The sequence below is a fragment of the Alligator mississippiensis genome, chromosome 3 (assembly GCF_030867095.1).
Source record: "Alligator mississippiensis isolate rAllMis1 chromosome 3, rAllMis1, whole genome shotgun sequence".
In the NCBI taxonomy this organism is placed as follows: Eukaryota; Metazoa; Chordata; order Crocodylia; family Alligatoridae; genus Alligator; species Alligator mississippiensis.
In genome coordinates, this window is record NC_081826.1 from 90779663 (window position 1) to 90803256 (window position 23594).

Here is a 23594-nt window from a genome sequence, read left to right on the forward strand (position 1 = left end):
AGAGCAGAGGTGCTCCTCTGCAGGCTGCACGGATTGAGGGTGGGAAGTGGGAAGGAAGGGAGAAGCTTGAATGCAGAGGCTGCTGCCACTTCCCATTACCTCGTGATGCAGCCACTTTGTGTCTGGTCATGCCCCCCATGTCCAGCCCTGTGGCTCCCCACCCCCCCGGTTCTGCATCTGGCTGCAGTCAGGGGTATACACAGTTCTGCATCCGGCCGCCTGGGGCTACAATGATCGAAAAAGGTTGAAAAACCCTGCTCTAGGATTTTGCTTTTTGTTTTAAAATTTTAAACGGAAAGTGCAAAGGTGTAAGCCTATTCTTTTTGAAGTCACCTCAAATTTCACTGATCTGATGGTAGGCATAGGACACTGTTCTATTATATACCTTTCTTTTTGGAGGGAGATTCAATTTTTGCTGTTGGTTTTGTTTCTGATAACACATCCACCAATGGGTTGGGGGGAAGATCAGCATCTAAGGAAGATGAATCCTGAGGTTCTATGATTGCTGAAGCAAGGAAATCTTTACTATCTCTCTGTTGCAATAGAGGATGAGTTCTGGGCTCAGGTTTCAGTACAGTGCAGACAGGCTCTTTCATCAAATCTTCATCTTCAACTTCATCAGAGCTGAGGATGACCCTAAAATGCGTCTTCTCCGATGGGGTAATAGTAGCTGTTCTAGGTTGTTCCAATTTTTCTTTTTTGCATATCTGAAAATAGAATTCTAGTTAGTACTTTCATCATGTGTTATTCATGTCATTTGGCTCTAAACATTGAACAAGCATTCATGATAATTATCCCAAAGATTATGACAAACTGAAATGATGAACCTACCTTTTAGCAGCCTGATATGCAGCCCTCCAAGTTAGTAAAGTCCCATCAGTGCCAAGTATATAGTACCTTGTTTACCCACTTCATAAATATACAAATCTGTTCAGTATTCTATTCTAAGATCATTCACAATTCAAGTCTTCTTGAAGGCACTTTCACTGTGATGCTCATCAGAAACTAGCTGATTTGAACCTTCACTAGTTTATACATATTCTTCTTGTGATAACAAAATGTGTTATTCATACATGTTGTTTTTGCCACCTACCCCCATGCTTTTTAAGTCCTCAGGCCAGGGAATAAACCATTTTTTGTTTGTGAGCACCTAGCACTTCATGTAGGCTACCAGAAATAGTGTGGATAAGACAATATTATTTAACATTTAATGCTAAGGAAACCTACCTTCTTTTCATTGGTAAGGAAAGTAACAGTGATGGGATGACTAGACTACATAGTGCATTAAAGACAACTCCCTGCTTTCATATTTTTTTAATACTTGCAATGATAGATCCAGATAGGTTAATTTAATGCTCTCAGAAAATATTAGCAGTAAGCCCTGACTTTTCCTTTGTTGAAGGTAAATCACTGTTTATTAACAGAACGCCTTTCAATTATAAATCAGTTTTCTTAAAAAAAAAATATGTCCATGTTTGGATGTTCATTTATAATCCAAAGTCATTTTTTGATTGCCTTCGTTTGAGGCGACCCCACTGTGGATCACAGCAGAGTTCTACTGGTGAACATCCACACAGAGCCACCTGTGGATTTAAGACCCAAATTCCGTTACCTCTTAAGGGTGCAGGGAATATCCAAACTCAGGAAAGGAATGTGAATTCACCAGAGGCTTCTCTCAGGGAGGGCAAGAGGCCCTGCCAAAAGGAGAGTTGATAGGGATGCACTAGGGCAACATCTCTCTCCAGGCATCCTAACTGGGACTAAATCCATCTGAAGTAGCATTTGTTGGCCATTCATTCTGTAATAGTGGACTTTTAGGCACCAAATCCAAATGTCAAGCTACAATAAGAGCTTGTGCCCACTTCACCTGGAATGAACCTATTTTTATCTTTAAAAAGGAATATGAACATACTTGATTGTTACTTTTTAACCTAGAGTTACACAGTATCATCAGTTTCTAGCAACAAATTTGACAGCTAGATTTTTATTCTAAACTTTCTGGAAGAATTTGCAGTCCACCCTTTGAAATCAACAAAACAATCCTTTTGTTCAGCCAACCACAAGAGGGTGCTATGCTCATATTATTTTTATTGTATATTTCGGAACAGCTTGCATTCAATACTTTAATATGATGTAGTTTTAAATATGGCAAAATTCAGTCATATGAAGTCCAAACAGTAAATACATCTGCAAATAACTTTACCTTGGTAGATTCTGGAAATCCTCCCCACGTCCACTCCATGTGAGATTCAGCTCTAAGCAAGCTCTCGGCAGGTTTCACTTCTAGTTCTGAATCGCTTTTAGGGCAGACTGGCTCAGAGAAAGTGCTATCGGAACACAGAGAAAGCTACAGTGTTTAAAATGCATTTGTCGTTCAGCTAGTTCTGTTAAGTTTCACTTGCTTAACAGAGCTTCAATTATTCAGCAGCAGGGCACAGAGCCCAGCTGGGTTTTCAGACTGTGAGAAATTAGGTTAAAACTAAAATCACATTAAGGAGTTTACATACCAATCATCCTAAACACATTTCTTCATTGGTTTTTAAATGGTGTCTGTGTAATCTCCCTCCCTCCAATTTCCTTTTTAAAACTCAAGTTATCTGATATAGCTGAAATAATAAGATCGATATATTACCCTGTTTGAGGATAAGCTGTTTTAAAAATTCTTTTGCTCACATCAAGGAACAAGATTCAAGCTTGCTAGACCCAAAAGTTTCATCTGCTACAAAATTCCAACAAATTAACTTAAATCAATGTGGTAACACCAATTCCAGTATACATACAATAACATGCAGCAATATGCTATTATCCCTGCCCAGGGTTGGGGCAGGAATAATATACCAGAATCTCTCTTGTACAATGAACAAGTTAGAGGGGGAAAATGTGTTTACTTGTAAGGGCCTTGTTACATAGTACTTTTGGGCAGTTTCTGGAGCTCTTAACCCCTAGACTGGCTGCATGTTAACACCTCTAAGTGGCTTAAAGCACTCATTCATCTTAAAGTTATGTCACTCCACAGCAGGATTGTCTCTTATCTGCATAACCTTGCTCTTGCTCCATAAAGTTATGGCTATTCCCCCCAGCTATTTTGCTCAAGTTGAAGCCTCCCAGTATACCAGGATGCTCCAAGGCTGGAGTGCTCACTGTGCCCGGTGGGAGCAACAAGCTGGTCTGGAGCGCCCAGCAGCTGCATTGCCTTCCACCCCCACCCACGTTGGCTCACTGCTTCCATTGGACAGAGCAAGTGCCAGAGCCCTGGAGCGCCCAATGGCCACAGTACCTCCTGCTGCCTCCTGGAACAGCTTGCTGCTCCCATTGAGCAGAACCAGCACTGTAGCCCAGTGGCTGTGGTGCTTCCCATGTGGTCCCCCACCACAGCCAGGAAACTCCACAGGTGCTCCAGCTCTTTCATGCATCAGGTCCTGGCATCACCAGGGGTTGCCAGAGATACTTCAACCACCTTTTACCACCCCCTAGACTGAAAGGTGCTCAAAGAATTTTTAACCACAGAAAAACACAGGGAACATTATAGGAACATTAAGGGGCATGCCCCTATCGAGGGGCATGCCCCTATCGAGGGCCATGCATAGCTCCTAGACCTGCCCCTGCTCACCATGCCTCTAGTGGCAAGTCAGAGTGCAGGCTAGTGGCTGTGCAGGTGAAGGACAGTGAGAGATGGGGTTTTTTGCCTTAAGGTGTGACTGCTCCATTAAGCAGGGCAACACTAAGCCAAAAAACATGTGTGTGGCTTACAATATAAGGTGTAACAAGGCCCTAAGTTTTCTAATAAGATTTGGAGGTCCATTATAATGGGTACTTCTTTCTGCCTGTAGGAAGAACCAGACTTATCAGGCCAAGAAAGCAGGATATTCCACTTCTCCCTGGAATCCCTTCAACTGAGAACTTCCCCAGCCAAAGCAATTCAATTCTACTTTCCAAAAAGTTAAAATCTGGACTGTGCTCAAAGGAGCAGAAGATTCCAGGATAATATCCTTTGACCTTGTGGAGCTGGAAGAGGAGTTACTGTTCTGAAGCAGAATTTAGTGGTTGGGATTTATCCAAAACTATCTTCTCTTGAAGAATCAGATCACACAAATATTAGAGATTTTTCCTTTTTGATTGGGCACAGACATTCACAGTAAAACCCCAGTGAAGGATGTCAAGGTTATTTCACTCATTTAGTATGGCAGCTAAAATCATGGCTTGGCAACAGCCAGGAGAATAAATTGTATGTTTAATTTATTCTAGGATCCACATGAGTTACATTCACACAATCAAGTATCTATTTTGAAACTGTCCGGATGTTTGATTTCTGCAACAGCAGATGTTTATTAGGATGTCAGAGGGTTCAATTCTAAAGTATCAGACCAAGACCCATAGCCTCTTTAGCCTGAAAAGAACAAGCAGCATTACTGATGTTATGTTTTTCCTATCTTTTTTATCATCCCCTTTCTAAAAAAAAAAAAAATTGTTGCAGAGAATTTGTCCCATTTTGCAAGAGGTCATAAGCCATATCTCACATACATAAAGATGCTTTAGGTCATTTATTGCTGTTTACAGATGCAGAAAGGCTATTCATTACCTAAACTGGATTAATATGAGCATATTTCTATAGTTTCCACTACTGCTATGCAAGTTTTAATATACATCTTTTCTGTAATGGACACTACCCACACAAATGGGAAATCTTGCTATCTAGGACAGGAAAAGCTGTTTTTCTGAAGGAGGGCTGACCATGTTTTTCCTGGCTTATTACTGAAAATACAATTGGACACTAAGTACCACAATCAAAACATACTTTAACTAGGGAAGGAACTTCACTCAGCCACATCAAGAAATTAAGCTATTCCAGTTGGCTGACATAGTACTCCATTTTCTTTGGGTGCATCTACATGGCATCCTACATCACAGTAGCGATGTGCTAGGGCGGCATAGCAATCATGTAAGTCTATACAAGATTGGCAGCTGCTTCACCACAGTGATATGCTCCCGTTTTAGCATGCCACTATGGCAAAATAGCGGTGAAATCTAACTGCACACAGCACAGTATGGATGGTTACTGTGCCATGCTTTAGTACTGCCAAAGGAAGTACTAAAGCATGGCACTGTAGCAATGTTGCCATATGGTAACATGTAGATTTGCCCTTTCAGTACCAATTCCCTAGATTTAACTGGACCGATTTAACTGGACTCACCCACCCCCCCAGGCAGCCCCTGTGACAGCTTCCCCACGCTCCCAGCAGTGCACTCTGCTGTAAGCAGCAGACACAAGAACAAGCCGTGTTTTGCAGCCTGGCTCTTCCCCTGTGCTCCTCCCACATATCTGGGGCTGGCAGGAAGAGAAGAGTGGGGCTGAAGAAAGAGCTTCAGCAGCAGGGGTTGTCCTTGCCCCTTGAGGTAGACCAGAAGTGGGTAGGGGGCAGACAGTGGAAAAAGAAGGGCACCGCAGGGCAAGGTCCTGTTTTTCCCCTCCCTCTCCCACTCTCCCCTTAGGTGGCACCAGCTAGATAAGTAGTTTTCAACTCTCCCCTCCATATCTTTTCTGAATTTAGATCTAATTTCCATAATTTTCAGCTGGGCTGCCACAAAAATTCAGAAGTAATGGGAAGGGTGCCTCAAGGCTTAACAGGTTTAAAATCACTGATCTAGAATGAACTTGGGGGGGGGGGGGGGAGAAAAGCAAAAAGGCATTCCCTTGCTTCCAGCAACTAACAAATCTGGTTTACTCCACACTGCAGTCAAGCTACACTATTTTAACATTTGTGGACCTTATCCCAGTGAAAAAAGGAATAACCTAAGTAATACTTGAATGTACATTCCAGTATCATGCTCCATTTCCATGAGTTCCTGACTACTATTTTCTTTGGAACTAAAAGAGTTTCTGAAATTTTTACCCTGCTTTTTGTACACAAAAATTGAACCAAAGGCTGACAAGGAAACTTGCCTTTGATTTATAGGCATAGTTAACACTAAAGAAAACTAGAAGTACCTGAAGTCTTGCTCACCTTGGGTACATCTACAGGTGCACTTTAATACACAGTAGCCTATTTTATTATGCATTAAACCATCACATTAAAAAGTGCTATTACAATAATGTGCAGTAAAATAGGCTACTGTGCATTGTCACCTAAAAAGCATGCGTTTGCGCTACTGCACTAGGGCAGCCTAATGCACATTTATTTAGTACCTCATATTAGAAGTATTATATTTAATGCATTTTAGGCAAAGCACATTAATGCATGTGCAGACACTCCCCTTGACTATAAAAACCTTGGAAAGCCTAGAACACATCACTTGCACTCTGAAGTGATCTGTAAAGCAAAGAGTAACAAAAGCTTTCCTTCTTCCAAAGACCAATTGAACTTGCTCCTTCCGAAACAACTAAAGTACCGTGTCTCAACCCATGGGTCGTGACTCAAAAGTGAGTCGCAAGAATATTTCAAAGAGTCATGAGAAAGTGCCAGAAAAATGTGCAAAAGTGCAGGTTTCCCTTTGTAGGCTAGCAGTGTTCTAGCCTGCAAGTGGCTGCTTGGGGCATGGCCAGAACACGGCCAGGCGGAGTCATGGGAACAGCACCAGCAACTGGATGAAGGTAAGTGTATGGGAAGCGGTGGTTGGGGGGACAGGGCATGTGCGTGTGTGAAGAGGGGCCAAGTGCCTGCCGGCACTGGGGGAAGGTGGTTGGGTGCAGAGGCTGCAGCAGGGAGTGGGGTGTGGGTCAGGACAAGCCATCAATCTTTGCAAATGGGTCCCAGTACGAAAAAAGGTTGAGCACCACTGAACTAAAGGATCCTTCAGTTACAAAACAGCATGAGGTACTCTAGTCATGGGACAAGAGAGCATTAGGGAAAAAAAGGTAAGTCTTATTTATTTTGGAACTGAACTAGAACCGACAGTTTATTCAACTTCCAAACTTTTGCCATAATTTTTTACACTGTTTTGACCAAGTAACTTAGGTAAGTAAAATGTATTGTCTATTGGATTGACATTTTTGGTGCCAATGAATTAAAAAAAAACAACAGTTTTTGTTCATTTAGAACAAAATTAACTCGTAAGCACAAATTGAACAGCTGTCAGGTCCCTGACAAATTGAGGACCTTGCACTAGATGATGAAGGAAATACATTAGTTTTAACAAAGTGGAGTAAAAAAAGCCATATGGAAAATATACATCATATACAACCTACTTCTCCAAAGGGGACCATTCACCATCAGACAGAGGGTAAAGATCCTTGGAGTGATAAATCAAAGACTCCTTCTGCTCTTCATTCTTCGGTGAAGAATTTGAAGATCCTCTGTGGAGATAAGTGGGATGTTTTTTAAAAGTCATTTATAAATGACAGATCTTCATTAGTAACTCACCTAGAAGAACTGAAACTATAGGCAGAGACAGACCATCATTTCCTTATCTCTACCAATGATTTTAAATATGCTTTAAATACATACATTTTATAAATGATTTTTTAAATGAACTATTTTATAGATCAAAAAAATATTGTGTGCATGCACAAATGCGAGTGCACACATGTGCGTGCATGCATGTCTTCATAATATTTCAATTACTGGCACATTATCTAGTCTTAAAGAAAATTATTAGCTGACCATAACAATAGGACATCCAATATGGACATAAAAATAAACAAAAATGCAATGTGCTTAAATAGTGGAAAAATATATAGAATCCATTATACCCTCCATTTATGGCTTAGTATATACCAGCCCCAATAACTCTCCTGACCCTTAGTAGTATTTTAGATGAGCGGGGCACTACTGAAGACATATAAACACAGAACACTATGCCATATTAAGGAGAGTTGTTAGCTTTGTGACAAGTTACAAGAGTAACTGTAAGTGGAATTCCTGAAGAACAGAAAAAAAAAGTTATTTTCTGTTTTACAAGAACAAAAATTGATAAGATGTCCTATGATGGTACTTGCTGCTGTAATGTTGATCTTCCTATTGGAAAGGTTAGCCTGCTGCTTCTGGTCCTATTTTATTTCTATTAAACAGAGGCTTTTGCTTTCCTGTTATTAAATTTTTGTAATTTTGTTATAGAAAGGTAAGTTCCAAAGGGCCTGATGAATTTGTGACCGTTAATAGGATCCCTGCCAATACGCCAGTATTGATTTTGGGTAGTGTTCATATCCCTTGCTACACGTGAAACTTTTCAACTTATTTCTTCAGAATTAAAGTGCACAATGATCTACTGACCAACAGAAAATCCATTATATGTTGCTACAGTATGGTGTTTTAATCCCTATTTTGTTAGAGTGGTAGGGCAGACAAAGATATAAAGACCCACAGTTATAGATCTTATCAGCAAAATTATCAATACTTTTTGGGTTTCATTCCTTAAATGGATTTTCTCCATCTGGTATTATGCATGTCCTCAGTTACGCTACCAGTGAAGATGAAATATGCATATGTTCAGAAGGCAACCACCGAAATATAATGCATTCGTAGCAACACTCAGTTTTATATGGAAATGAATGCATTTTTAGTAGGCAATTACCAGAACATTCTGACTTTCTAAGAGATTACTCAAATATTACCATTTGCCTCTACCATTTTTTCTAATTAATATAACCAAGCATTTCAGGAACCTTGACGCTTCCTGTAGCTTTGACTAAGACGCGTGCTTTAGTTCAAGCTACAATCTTTAGCCACCCTCCAATTAGAGTTACTTGATGTGCCTTCTGAATTATCATCACTTGCTCCCAAGAACAACTACCTGCAGACATGCAAGAGTCGTTTTCCTGAAAGAAACAGGATGAGGTTCCTACAATTTTAGTGTGCAATGCATTAAACAAAGATTCAAATATTTCCATTAAAGGAAAATGGAGAATGATTGCTTTCTGAATTTGTGATGGACGGATATTTTCTTTCTTCTTATAACTAAGACAGTAGCAATTTGTCAACAGTTAATGTCCTGGGGTTCTCCATTCTGAGGACCGGAGTTATTAAAGTTATTTCTTAAAGATATTTCTTAAAAGATCACTTTTCCATGTAAATTGATTCTGCCTGAAATGTAATAGTGAATACTACCAGATCATCAACATTATTACAGTGGCAAGTCGTATGATGAGGTCCATTTCTAAAGATATCAACTTCCTAAAAATTAAATATTGATCTTAATAATTTTAAAAGGCAGAGCTTCAGTTCTCAAAATGGGTATAAGAAACTACTGAGTATTATTTAATGTTTTTCCACTGCACTCACTTTGGTGACTGCCATTTCAACTTTTCATACTGTTAAAGTCTGAGATCCTTTACACAGAGACCCATATCAAAGAACAGAAAATTCTATTAAGCAACCCTACTTTCTTTTCTGGCCAGTTGAACTGACATACTTCCTCATCATATGAAAAACCTTTTCTTGGCCAGGTATTTTCATTCTTTCAAATCCCAAAACTAGTCTAAAATAAATTCAGTATTTGACCACATTTAACAACTCAGTTGTGCAATAACACATTAGCTACAATCAGGGGAAAAATATGCTGCTGCTGAGCCTAAAGAATTGGTTCACAACCTTTTTAGACATGAAGCACTCCTTCAGAAACTCAACACACGCTTCAGAAAATACCACTTCCTAGTTCTCACTTGTTTTTAGCTACAGAAAAAACAATAGAGTGATTCTTCCATTGCAAAGAACTCAGAAAAACCACAACAGATCAGAATGTTTTTAACATTATGTATTCATATTTGAAATCTATGGGTTTAGCTTGTGAATCATGTTTGTGGCACCCCATGTCACCCCCGAAAGGTTCTCAAGGCACATTGCGCACAGCACCTTGACTGAGAATCACTGGTCTAAAGAAACTACAACTGGTTAACATTAGACCCATAATGCAAAGGATAAAAGAGAAATATTCAATCTTTTCTGGCTGGACTGGAAGCAATAATACAGCTATGTTTTGCCATCTCTATTATAAAAACAACATATGCTATTGTTCCTCATTTATTCTGAGTTAATCCCATTTATGGCATAAACACTGGTTTTAAGCCAGCTACTTTCACCTTTTAAAGAACAAAATATCAACCATTTTTTATTGTGTGCACTATAAAACACAAGTTTATGGTATTTTATATAAATGGGCTTTTTATTGCACTATCTGCCTAGCAAAATAGCTCTACCACATACATAACTGTTACACACCATGAAGTGAAAGCTAAATTAGTATATGCCAACAAAACTAAGACTTTGCATTTGCTCTTGGATTTAAAACAGCCAAAGTCTGAAAGATGCTGAAGACCTATGGAAACTACAGTTATAATAACAAATTCTCTCTCTTTCAAGAAAGGGCTTGAGGTATGTCTATACTGCCCCAGTACAATGGCATGCAGCACCTACTTTGTTGGCACTGCCTTCTGAACTGGCAGTCATGTAAATGTTCTAGTGCAGTTTGGAAGGACAAATGGTGTGGGTGTAGCATGGCTTGTCTCAGCACAGTGTATCCTGCAACCATTTTAGGGTGGTACAGATATGCTGTTAAAGTTCCACAAATTGTAGAAGGCTATTCCAATAGCTTACCTTAGAGGCTGAATACCTTTCTCATCATCTGAGCTTATTTCCATTTCAAAGATCTCCTCAGTCCCAGCAGAAGAGATTTGATCTTCTTTCTTACTATCTTGTTTGTATTTCTTTCTTCTGCGCTTTTTCTTCTTCACAGACCCTGGGGTGAACACAGTCTCCATTTCTATTGTGTGTGGAACTTCAGAAAGCTGACACGTCCTTTCATTTTCACCAGACTTCAAATGATCACCAGTCTCTTTAAAGAACTGATCTTCAGTGGTTATTGGGGAGGTTGCCAGATAGGCAGGAACTTTTTCCTAACCGAAAAAGGGGGGAGTAAAAATTTACATTTGTTATGTACATACAACTAGAATAACTGTTGCTTATAAGTAACTGTCCTCATTCACCGTTAGACATGAGACACTGTAGTAGCTCAATACTGAGAAAGGTTGATAGTCAAAAGAAAAACATTCACTAAAGAGAAGAAAAAAATTTGGAAGATGGCCCAGGTGGACAGGACCAAGACTGAAAATCTCTCATTATATGGTGCTCAAGTTGATCTTGATACTATACCAGGTAAGACGTTTTCCTTGTATAATATGGATATACTTGAGATTTGGGGACTGCCCACCTTATTGTTCACATTGATTCAACCAGTTTTGGTGGATGTTTTAATGAATTAGACATTACTGAATCAAAGCTGGGAAGGGCTGTGCTGTAAAGCAAATTTTGAGTTTATAACATGGCTTTTTTATTAAGCATATAAGTCCATATCCCACAGCCTTTTTGTATCACCACTTCCAAGTGAGACATTCACAGATCTTTAGAAACACTGTAATGCATTACACGTTATTATTAAAATATGAGGTTGTATTCATCAATACAAGAGGAAGCCAAAAAACCTGCACAGAAATTATATTTTCAAAATGGTGTCTGGATAACATCAGTGTGTAGAATAAGAAATCATGTTCTTAAAAAGGAATAAAAAAGGGGACAGGGCATGACAGGTAATTACTGATTTGGGGGGGGGGGGGGGGGGTTGGGACTGAGGTCAATCCAGAAAGCTCGAAAACATTTTACTATTTCCCTATTCATAAAGAAAGTACACAAAGAATTAAAATGACTTGACCAGCAACCAAGAATATAGATAGAACAGTATTTCAGTAAAGTCTTTCAGTATTTTAGGGATTCCACTGAACAGTATGTTTTGCTGAATTAAAAAAAGAAAAAGCAAAACTAAGTTTTCACCTTTCAGTGATAGCAAGTTTATTTTCAGCTAGTTATTAGAGAAGGTTCCTATAACCAGATAATTTTAAACATCAAGACATTCTAGATAAGGGCAAAAAGCTATCAGTTACAACAGAGCATCTCTCAAGAATGCAATTTTCAGTATGTATGGAACAATAATCCAAATGAAGTAATGTTTCTATGAAAATGCATTTTTCTAGATTAGTGTTTCTCAACCTGTGGGTCGCAAGAATATATGAAAGAGTCATGAACAAACTTTAAAAATGGATCAAACTTTAAAAAGGATTCTCTCCTTTAAAGGAGAAAAGGGTGGGAAACTCTGGCTTTTCCCTTGCAGGCTGGCAGAGTTCCAGCCTGTGAGGGGCTGCTTGGTGTCCCCCCTGCCTCACACACCATCCCCTTCCGCACACACTGGGGGGCCTGGGAAGTGGGGCAGTGGTTCCGGAGTGAGGGGCACTTGGTCAGAACTGGCCAATGTTTACAAATGGGTCCTGGTACAAAAAAGGTTGAGACTGACTCTTTTAGATAATACTAGTACAAAATGCCCCCAAAATCTGCTTCTTTACAGAGATGTCTCTATTATAATAAAATCAAAAGATGCTAGTCACCTCTGATCAGAGGTACCCAGAATGTGATTAATATTTTTGATGTAGCAGTTTAAATATTAGGTACAAGCTTACAGCTAGATTTGAGCTTTCTAAGCCATTAAAAACAAAGAAATCAGTTAAAACCTGTTCTATTGCTTGGAAGAAAAGTAGAGTAGAATTAGGGCTTACTAAAGCACAATAATTAAACATTTCTCAAAATGAGTGACTGATCACTTCAAAGTTTATAAAGGGTTTTACATGAAAGAGACATTTATGAAGAGGATACACAAATCATGTTGGATTTACATATGTTTAGTTTTATACAAACAGCTACAAACAATGCTAGTTTTCTTATCTTACTTTTCATTTTGCAGGAAGCATAAGACAAAGGATACTTTCATATTTAAAAACAGCTTCACTCACATCTTTCAGAGGAAATTACACCGAAGGGGAAAAAAAAAGTCTTGAAGGACTTTCCTACCATTTCACATAAGCATATTGCTCTACTTGTAGTAGTCTGATTGTCCTTTTCAGGCTAGGAATTCCAGAAATACTCCATACATGCATAAAGTGTTAGCAACCTGAACCACTTTTAAAAGAGCTACTGTATTTAAAGGAGCTACTTTATACTTCAGTACAGTATATATATAGATCTGAAGCATCCTTGGGTGGTCTATGCCTCTAACATACCCTGGTGTAGGTTCAAAAGAAGGATCACAAGTAGCCATGACAAAACAAAGAGCTGAAACAAGGCAAATATGTTTAATATCTGTGTGAGACAAAAGACTATAAGAATGAAAGATTCCTGGGTTTTTTCTTCACAACATCAACTTCATTGGTACTGGTATATACTAAGAATTATCTGAAACATTTAGTTCTCCCCCCTCATACACACGCTCTCATTATTGATCTGTTCCTGTTAATGACTCATCTATCTGCTCTGTCAGCAAAGAAATTGCTTTTGGTTTTGTATTTAGTCATATTATATACTATTAGAATTGGAGATTCCCTTCTATTCCTAGATATTACGTTTCCCCACCATATTCCTACTTTGGCTGCTAATCCTGATAATGGTTTTTTCCTTCTCGTTTCTGAGTGATACACAATCACTTTGCTTTCAAAGATGGATTTTCATTTCGTAATTTTAAAAAATGCCCATTCGTCTCTCCTAGAGCTAGTTAATGTTTAAGATGTGCAGAATTACATGATAGTACACAATAATTACTGAGGTTTAAATATCAACATTGCCAATCTTTGAAAAGTGACCATGGAAGAGATTTACCATTCACAAAGTATCTGTCAACTCAGGTAAGCTTTTGCATAAGGTCACATAATATTGTTTGCTATAAATTTGAAGCACTGCAGCTAAATAACAGCCTGAAAAAGGAAGCACTTTTCTAAGACAACAATTACACATGCATCAACAAGAAAACCCTACAATTTCAAAAGGAAGTACATTTACTAGAAGATAATTATATTAGAAAATTAACTTGTTTTCTAAGCCCAAGAAATCATTACAAGGATAATGGACTGTATCCTGCCAAAAAACCCAACTTGTTCTGATACTGAGGTCAGCACTGGTGATAAGAACTACCTGAAGCAAGTGATTGTGCGTCACTACATGATCTGTATAAGTATAGTAAAAAAAAAAAAAAAAGTCAGCCTAAAGTTATCATCATTGCCTCCTGTACTAAAACAGGATGAAGTGTTACAAATTATCTTATAGTTCTAAAAAAGAATCAGTAGTTTTCCTGCAACTGGCAACTGAGTTTGATAAAATACTCTGTCCAAGTACATGCATGTTATGAATCAACAACAAAGATTCTGTCCTAGAAAACGCTAGATTTTCTTCAGTTATAACTACTGGGAGTGCAGGTCACTGCAGTAGGAACGAGAGCATCACGTCACGGAGCATAATACACTTACATTTTCTTCTTCAGTTTCTTGTACAAAGAAAGCTTCTCCATTGTCACCCAGCTTCATATGAAGGTCAACAGCATCTCCATTAATTTCTATATCAATCTATGGAAACAAAAACAATTTACCATGGAGCATCCTCCACATGAACAGATAGGCAAATACTGAGCTGAAGATTTAATCCTGATATACTGGTATTAGTCTCTTTCATTTTTTTTAGGCCAACACTCCACCAGCAGTACGCCTTTTTAAAAAGACTTGCCACATTGCCCTTCATTTTTGCTCCATTATTATACTAAAATAGGTATGGCCAAATCCTCAAAGTTGTTCAGATGCCTAAATCTAACAAGACTCCACTCTGTTTTGTAAGTTTTGGGAGTCATAGGCTTAAATAACCTTGGTAATTTGGGCCTTTGTGTTGTCCTACGAAGCTGCCTCAGTGAACTCTTTCTGTAGTTAGACATGTACTTAAAATCTGGCTCAACCGAGGCCTGGAATGAATCTAAATTATGAAGGGCAGGTGTTCTTGAGTAAGAGCAAATGGTCTTTTAAAGGCTTTGTTTGTTTTATGAAATCACAACCCCGTGACTGAGCAGGAGGTCTGACTGTATTTTTTAATATTCAGTTAATAATTCTGCTTCTAACAGTACTGTCATATGGCTATGAAGATGAGACAAGACTCCTAGCTTTCCATCAGAGCTTCTGTTTTTCAGAGAAAAACATTCTCTAATGCAAAATGGAACATAAATGTATTCCAAGTTACAATAACTTCAGGAGAGGAAAAGATGGCCCCTTTTCCAAACTGATGGACTTCCAAAACAAGAACAAAGAGATGTATAGATAAATCTGTTCTAAAGCCAAAGGAATAAAGATACCACCATTTCAGTTTTATCTTCTTCAGCTGAAATCTTGGACAGTAAAGTAAATTCCATGCGTTAATATACAGACAGAATTGTAAATTTCAATATTCAACAAGGATCATTGATTTTGTGGTCAAGAATTCATCTTTTCTGTCAAGTGGACATTTTCTTTTAGTTTAACCAACTGATAGCAATAGTTAGCCATGTTACCCTGAAGTCAGGCAAAGGCAGGGTAGAGATGCACCTTATAGACTAACTGAATCAGATATACATAAGCTTTCATGGGCAACAGATATCTTCATCAAAGCCTGTGAAGATATCTGAAAGATATTTAATTCAGAAGGTTATATTCTCTGTGTTATAAGAGAATGCAATACATTTGTCTTATGTCACAACCCAAAGTTGTGATTTTTTGTTTGTGTGCGCGCTTTGGCACCGCTAAATTATTTCCCGCCAAATTTGCCGCTTTCTTTGCACGGTAGAGCTCTCTGTTGCTAGAGAGAACTCTGGTGCAGTGGGGGATTTCCCGCCGGATTGCAGCTTCTTTGCAGTGTGCATCTCTTTCTTGCACCGTAGTGATACACGTTGCAAAGAAGTTCCCGCCATTTGTATTAGGATCCGCACCATGTTATTGCCCGATTCCTAATTTAGGCACACGTGGTGGCTAGCGATTGGCTTGCTAGCCGTAGAAAAGGCTTGGGTAGTTTCCGCCCAAGCCGGAGGAGGGAGAAAGAGAGAGAGATTCTGTGTGAAGATCTCCAAGCGCTGTGGACCCTCGCGGACCCAACGCGCCTCCCCTAAGCAGGCAAGAGAGGCAATAGAACCGAGCCTACGGAGCTTTCGCTTCTCGCCTCTCCCCGTCGCCGAGCGCAATCCTAGACGTATCCCTTTCCTGTAATTTTGGACTCCGCAGAGCCTAGCAAACTCCGGGGGAAAAACTTATTGGACCCGCGGTGCCTGAATAACTCCGGGGAAGCTTTTCGAACCCAACTTAACCGGACCCGCGGAGCCTAGCAAACTCCGTGGGAGCAATCGATTTGACAGAATCCTCCGACGAGGGTTCAAGCGGGAGCTGTGCCTGGAAACTTGTCCAGCCTACACCAATACCATCTTTGGGTGTAAGTAAACAATCTTTTCAATCAACCATTACGCCTCCGTAACTAATTCTAACTCGCGTGCGCTAAACCGCTCCGTGGCTCTCTCCCACCCTGCGTGCCTGGGCTGCCGGCCACAACCCGCGTGCACCGGAGACGGGTCCTGTACGACCCCGGTTCGCCCCCGGCTTGCCCATGGCGGCCAGAATGGGATCGGAATCACTGCCGCGCACAGCGACGAGGGCAGGATCGGGGCCCGGCCCGCACATCTTACTATTGAGAAAGTGAAAGTATCATTATCAAGTTTGCATAACTTAAAAATGGGTTTGTCCTAGTCAGGCTTTCATGTTAGTCTTTGTGCCATAATGAAGGTACCCGTGTCACACATAATGCACGATATCTAATATTAAAGTTGGCAATCAAATTAAGTTTTAGGTTATACATAAAAAGCAACCATCTATAACAGTGGCACCTTTAGGCTAACTGCCACTCTGCACTGCCTTCTACTTGACTTCAGACTATGACAGCTAACAACCTCCCTCCATGCAGTAGTTCACCTAAATTTGGAATGTAAACTGGTTAACATTTGGGCAGGTAAGAGCCAGTCAAAAAAGAGGAAGACTGATTTTAAAATGAACTCATGTGTTATCAAGTCTAACATAAAAAAAAAAGTACCAAAGATTAACATAAGACCATGTATTAAAACTGATTTGTAATGAAAACAAGTAATTCCAACCATTACATACCCATAGAGGTGACACCAAGTTCTAGTACCAATCAAAACCACACAATGCTTTATTCCTTTCACAACAAGACCAATAGCTCTATTTAAAAAAAAAAAAAATACTAATTTTAGTGACATTTACCTGCCCAAAGCTATTTAAACATAATCAATTAGATTGTTTTTAATTCTTACTAAAGTAAAAGCAAAAGCTGTTTGTTGAAAACATATTTATTCACATTCAAGCAGTGTAGAAGACAAGGACTCTACGTGGATTTTACTATTTTGTAGTTTCTCTATAAAGCAAGTGAGAACAAAGGAAATTGTTACAATCAATAGGTTTGGGGAAGTAACAAAAATGTTTGAGCAGAAGACTGAACTGTTGAACATTATAGGCTATAAAACAACTTTATCAGAAATCAGGGAAAAGAAGACGTTAGAATCAGCATAAGACTCTTTTATAACTTCTCTGAAATCAGATTAGTTGATGGCAACAACCCATAATTAAAAAAAAATAAATAAAAAAATGATTCAAGCCATAATTTAAAGTCAGTTTAATAGTTGCAGGCATATCTTGGAGCAGGTTCTCTCCTTTCCTTCCTCTATGTAATCATTAATATGCCCTCTATCTTTACCTGCATACACCTCTCAGTTGTCTTTTATAACTAGTGTCTGTTATATAACAATTATACCTATGATCAACCCTTACAACCTTAAGAAGGTATTGAGATAAAAGTTTGAGATAATAACATTAATAGGTGGTGGTTGAAAATCTGGATCTCCGCTCAATCCTTTGATATTGCATACAATTCTCACTCCTTTTGTGTGCTATGAATGTAAAAGGAAGATCATAATTTAGCACTTAAAAAGCAAAAATGAGGCTTCAAGTTGCCTCCTCCCTCCCCCTTTTACATAGATTATAGACAAAGATGCAAGAACCAAAGCAGTTTGCTATCTTCCTGTAGTCTACTGGTTTGGGGCCAAAGGTGTTATTGTCATATTGCAAAGGGCTATGAAAGGAAGTGTCCAGGATGTAAAAGTTAAAGATGACTGAACTTTTTGAGTTCTATCACTTTCAAATGGGCTCACTGTTAATAACAGGCAGATTCTGCTTCTCATTCACTGAAAAACTTGTATGACAGGGTCAGTAGCCCTCCTATCATTAGTATGTGCCCAACAGATATGCCAAAATTAGTTAAAATGGCCTGTTTTTTATAAAGGATAAGCACACGAGTGCAACAAGGCAAATACGATTGTTTTATTTTATGTGACAGTACTTTACCATGACACTTTTGGCCTGCAGGATGGGCAGAGCTGACAACCAGAACTATGAGAAGGATAATACATGCTTGCAACAAGCTCCAGAAGTAGAAGGAATGGACACTCCACATATTCTAGATTAAGTATCCCCCTCTCTCATGAAGTAATGAACTCTCCTGCATCTCAGCAGTTCACTCAATGTTGCCAGATTTATAAAATACAAGCCAACTGAAAGAAGCCACTGCTCCACAAGGGTAAACTGCTGCATAAAAAATGGAATTTCTTGTACCTTGACGTGTCAGACAAGAATGAAGGGAATACAGGCAGGCATACTCTAAAACTGCAATGTCTATTATCCCTTTCTTTTAAAAAAGGGAATGCTAAGTTCAGGAGTAGATTTCCATTCTTCATCTGTTTTATTTACAATTTTTTTTAAATACATCAAGGACATCTCAGCCCAATTCCTTTTCTTTCTCTGGTGTTCCTTAATATAGTCAATACCTATTTGTGACTTACTTCCCAAACATCCTCAGTAACAATTAAATTTAAACCAGTTTATTTAATGAACTGTATCACCGCCGGATCTGGCAGTAGATTCCATCTTCCTCACACATTTATACCACTTCATGATTTTTAAAATCAATAAATTCAGGTGGCTAATTTTTTTATTTTACAACTAGCACCAACTAAGAGTATGGACAGACATAACTTGAGTGCTACAAATCTTGAGTGCTTTAAAAAGAGAGAGTACAGGTAGCACACAGCAATAAAGTCTCACACTGGCCTGAACTGTATCAAAAAAATAACCTGAATTAAACAGCAATAACTGAGCACTTCACAGGTAAGTGCTTCATATTATATTTGTATCCACGAGCAACACAATAGAGAGACGGTTCATTCTACCAGCATCTCCCAGTGTTTTTTGAAGACAGGTCTGCACATTTGTCTGGTAATGAAGTACCCCAAATTAGAACTGCTTAAAACTGGGGCAAGATTTGAAGCACTTCATATGCATATCTGCCCATAGCCTAAATTTAGTTACCTATTTTGTAACTGTTTACACCAGGAATGAGGGCTTTTTTAAGAACTTGTCCGTCTTCCTCTTGTACTAATCCTGAGTTTGATTTTGCAGTATTCCCTCTTCCAGCTGAGATGGGATGGATTCTCCTTCCTCCTCAATTAGTCAATACAGTGACTGCAGGTGGTCAGAGAGCTGTTAGTAATATTCTTGCATGACAAATTTCCAGCATATCTGAGCCAATTGCCATTTTTTAAATTTACCAAATACTTAGCAGTAAAAACCTATCAGCTGAGATAAACTGGTAAGCCTAATTAAATTGTGAGCAAAAACGCACCAAATATGGTGCAGTTTTTGACAGCTTGTGGTAACCAATGTTGCAAAAACAATGCTTTCTTTTTCACAGCATCAAGAATGCCACAGCTCATCTGTACTGACAAAAAACACTATTTACAAATAAACCTGCAATAATGTATTCTCAAAAACCTAGAAAATTAAACAGATTATTTCACCAGTTCTCTTCGGCTACTGGAAAGGAAACAGCCCCTGAGTGGCTTCCTTCCTTCCCCTTGCTCCAAAAGCCACATAAATATTTTAAGATCATAGAAAGATCTTGGGGTCACATTATATTTTCATAGCCCAATATATAGCTATCAAAATGTCTTTCTTTTCTGACATGAATCCTGTTTTTTTGTATGGTTATTCTTCCTTATTAGGCAATCACATACCAAATGATGTTTTTTGAATTGCAAAAATCTCTGACTTGAAGAGCCTATATGAGAAACTTTTGCCATCTGCATTCTGCAAGGTGTACATGTACAACAGAAAAACAATGTTTCGGGTTCTCTGCTTTTACTTGCCATTTGCTGTACTTACTACTTTTTCCTTTGAACGCAGGACACCAAGTTTCCCAAATCGGACGTGAAAAGGAGAACACTGGAATGTACCATCCTGCTGGCGAACCACAATGACATCAATACATCCTGAAAGAGTGGCCTGATTAATGCCTTTGTATAGCTCTTTCACAGTAACCAGGACTTGTCCTGCAAGCTGCCCCACGTAATTCATAGTCTGAGACTGCAAGATAAGGCAAGAAAAATTTAAGTTAGACTTGTAATAAAATAAGCCATTTATCAAGTCAGTTTATTGAAGAGTTCATTTGCACATCTTCTTACAGAGGTGACTAAGTTTTAAACCCATTCTCAAAGCAGTACACTAAGCATGACAGATAAAATATTTACAGTGTCCATAAATTACCGTATGTTCTTTAAAATAGATTTAAGTAGCTTGGGGGTTGATTATTTCAGATTACATTTTTCCACGTGCAGAGACCTGGATTCAGATGTTTAGATTCCTAGTAGGAGCCAGTATGACTCCATTTCTGATATTGCTTGTACCACAGAATCTTTATATTATTTAGTAAAATCAAACAACTCTACTGAAGATGTGTTTGTAACATGCTTTTAACTGCGTCTAGTTTTGGGCTCCACAATTCAAAAAGGATGTGGAGAAGCTTGAGAGGGTGCAGAGGAGAGCTACGCCCACGATCAGAGGTCAGGAAAACAGACCTTATGATGAGAGGCTGAGAGCCACGGGACTCTTCAGCCGGGAAAAGCGCAGGCTCAGGGGTGATCTGGTGGCCACCTATAAGTTTATCAGGGGTGCTTACCAGGATCTGGGGGAATGTCTGTTCACCAGAGTGCCCCAAGGGATGACCAGATCGAATGGTCACAAACTCCGTCACGACTGATTCAGGCTGGACATAAGAAAGAACTTCACTGTCCGAGCCCCGCCAAATTTGGAACAGACTGCCGCCGGAGGCGGTTCAAGCACCCACTTTGAATGCCTTCAAGACACTTTTGGATGCTTATCTTGCTATGCTTATCTTCCTATGATCCCTGCTGACTTCATGCCCCTGGGTCAGGGGGATGGACTCGATGATCCTCCAGGGTCCCTTCCAGCCCAAATGCGTATGAAATCTATGAAACATGGAAATACTGCACAGAAAACTCTGGGTGCATCTAGTATGTATGGCTTTTCCACTGTTCTCAACTTAATACTTTAGTAATAAAATTTAAAAAACCACTAGTATTAGACTGAAGGCCACCCAATTTCATGCATTACCTGGAGACAAAATAATATAGTCCACAACTGAAAAAAAAAATTACAGAATAGAACACGTGTAACCCTTTTCTACACAATACACAGAAAACTAGAACGGTACAATAATTATACAAAGTTAATCTATAAGGGGCATCGCTACCCTGCTTCCTGCCACACATCTACTAATAAGTCACCATATACAGCACAAACTTCTAAAACAAAATTACAAGCTTGAAAAAACTTCTGCAAAACGGGCAGGAAAGCACTGGAACTCATCTGTGGCAGTAACCACAGGGTGGGAAGCTAAAGATTCTACCCAAATTAGAGAAACCAATAGTACCTTTCCAAGTTTCAAGAAGTTAAATGAATAAAGGATATCAAATAACAAGAACGATTAAATTGAGGCTTCCTGACCCGTGATTTAAATCGATTTGATTAAACCAAATTCACCCTGAGACACATTTACCAAATATGACATTTAACAGCCACTTAAACTGCTTGTTATAGTACATATATGTTTTTAAACCAGTAGGTATAGCTTGTTCGGAGAAAACACCGGAGAAAACACCAGCATTCACTTATCAACATCACATAGTTTGGGAAAGCAGGGTGCACAATGCACTCAGACCAAGTCTGCAGCAATCCAGAGCAACTGCTATCATTCCTACATAACCTCAACTTTCACTTAAAAGTAAATTTCTATTCCTTCAGTTTACAGAAATATTATTCCATATAAATAGCACTTTAAGTCTGCAGAGAGATCCAATCTCTCAATTACTTTTCGACAGTTTCACTAAGTTTTCAGTCAAGTGAAAATTTACCAGTTTATACATTTTCATTGCTGTTCTTCAAACTCTAGTTAACAGTAAAAACAACAACAAAAGGTAGCAGTTAGAGCACACAAAGTCAGTCTGAGGCAAAAGAAGAGAATGAATGGAAAAGCTCTGTTCCATTCACAGAGCTGCTGGGAATTTTCCTAACAGAGCTGCACCAACTGTGGGATGCAACCTGTTCACATCCACAGCTGACATGGCTCTACAGACAAATCTTTATACTAAACATGAGCGCTAGGGACAGGAATTACACAAACTGGTGTAAGTGATCAGAAACCAGTTCAAATCTGTAACACAACAGAAGTTCAGTGCACTTAAACTGCTCTCAAAGAGGCTGAAACCAGTTTAAGATAAGCCTGGATGGATGCAGCATCAGACAACTGATTTAGGTTAAATCAGTCTACTGAACTTCTGTCCCAGATCCCCTCCAGATTCAAGTTAACTCTGTCTCCCAGCATCCCAGGATGCTTTGCAACTCCCCCACAAATCCCCCCTTGCAGGGTGGCATCCTCTAGCGCCCCCTGGTGCCTGGCCTGGGCCACTGCAGGCATGTGGCTACATTTCCAGAATCAAAAGCAAGTATCTGTTCACTTGTTCATTGGTTCAATCTATACAGTTTAGACTAACCTGTGAAGATTGAATCAATTCAGCCTTGCACTTTATGACTGTCTGTATGGGTCAGAAAGCACTGTTTGATACTTTGCCTCTTGTCACCTTGGAAACATTTCAGCTTTTTCCAAGATTACACAGTACTGGTTTACAGGTGAGGATAGTTTTCCATACATGAGGAGTAAGTAAAATCTTACATTGAAAATGGGCAGCATTGAGAACAGCAAATCTCCCCATTCTCTCCCCACTCTACTGCAAATACATGTATCTGTATGGAATTTGAAAAACATTTTGAGAAGCAAATGTTTAGGAATTTGCAGTTTCACTTTAGCAGCTAGAAGGCAAATTCAGTCTTGTGAAAAATCTGACAAATACATTCAGTTTCTCTACAATTTAACTCCACGTATTTGTTAAGAAACATGAGGCTGAAAAGTGGGCACAGAGGTGGATAATTCTGTTAATTTGAAGTCAGGTAGAAATTAGAGCCAGGTAGCACCTTAGGCACTAACTGGTTCAAACAGGCATAAGCTTTAATAGGCAACAACCTACTTTGTGAGATGCTATTGTCTATGAAAGTTCATTTCTCTCTGAGCCAGTTAGTGTAAGGTCCCTCTGCCCTTCCTTCTAGGCTGAAAAATATTCATGTAAGTCTTCCATCCCTGTGGAAACTGACTCTTCAGGAAGTCACATCTGTCTTACAGCTCACCCCATATAACTCTGTCTGAAGCATTGTTAGAAACTGTGTAAATCTCAACATTAATACACAGTGTACTTAAGAAAGAAAAAAAACCTAAAGACCTGAAAGAAGCAAGGGCCACTCCACTGTATTTTATCAA

At 39.1% G+C, this 23594-nt stretch overlaps 1 protein-coding gene across 2 annotated transcripts in view; it reads right to left on the reverse strand.

Annotated features, from left to right (window-relative positions):
* The window catches only part of LPIN2 (lipin 2), a 61518-nt gene that overhangs the window by 21006 nt on the left and 16918 nt on the right, over positions 1–23594 (reverse strand). Inside the window, exons 1-7 of one of the 2 annotated variants that reach the window (XM_019490498.2) lie at positions 20090–20179; positions 16961–17038; positions 14270–14365; positions 10527–10825; positions 7184–7291; positions 2204–2327; positions 386–707 (exon numbers count right to left, since the gene is read on the reverse strand). In XM_019490498.2, coding sequence (XP_019346043.1) covers positions 386–707; positions 2204–2327; positions 7184–7291; positions 10527–10825; positions 14270–14326 — 910 coding nt within the window. In that variant the 5' untranslated portion in view covers positions 14327–14365; positions 16961–17038; positions 20090–20179. Of the gene's footprint in view, positions 1–385; positions 708–2203; positions 2328–7183; positions 7292–10526; positions 10826–14269; positions 14366–16960; positions 17039–20089; positions 20291–23594 lie in introns of those variants that run through there. The other variant, XM_006269515.4, reaches the window with a different exon arrangement.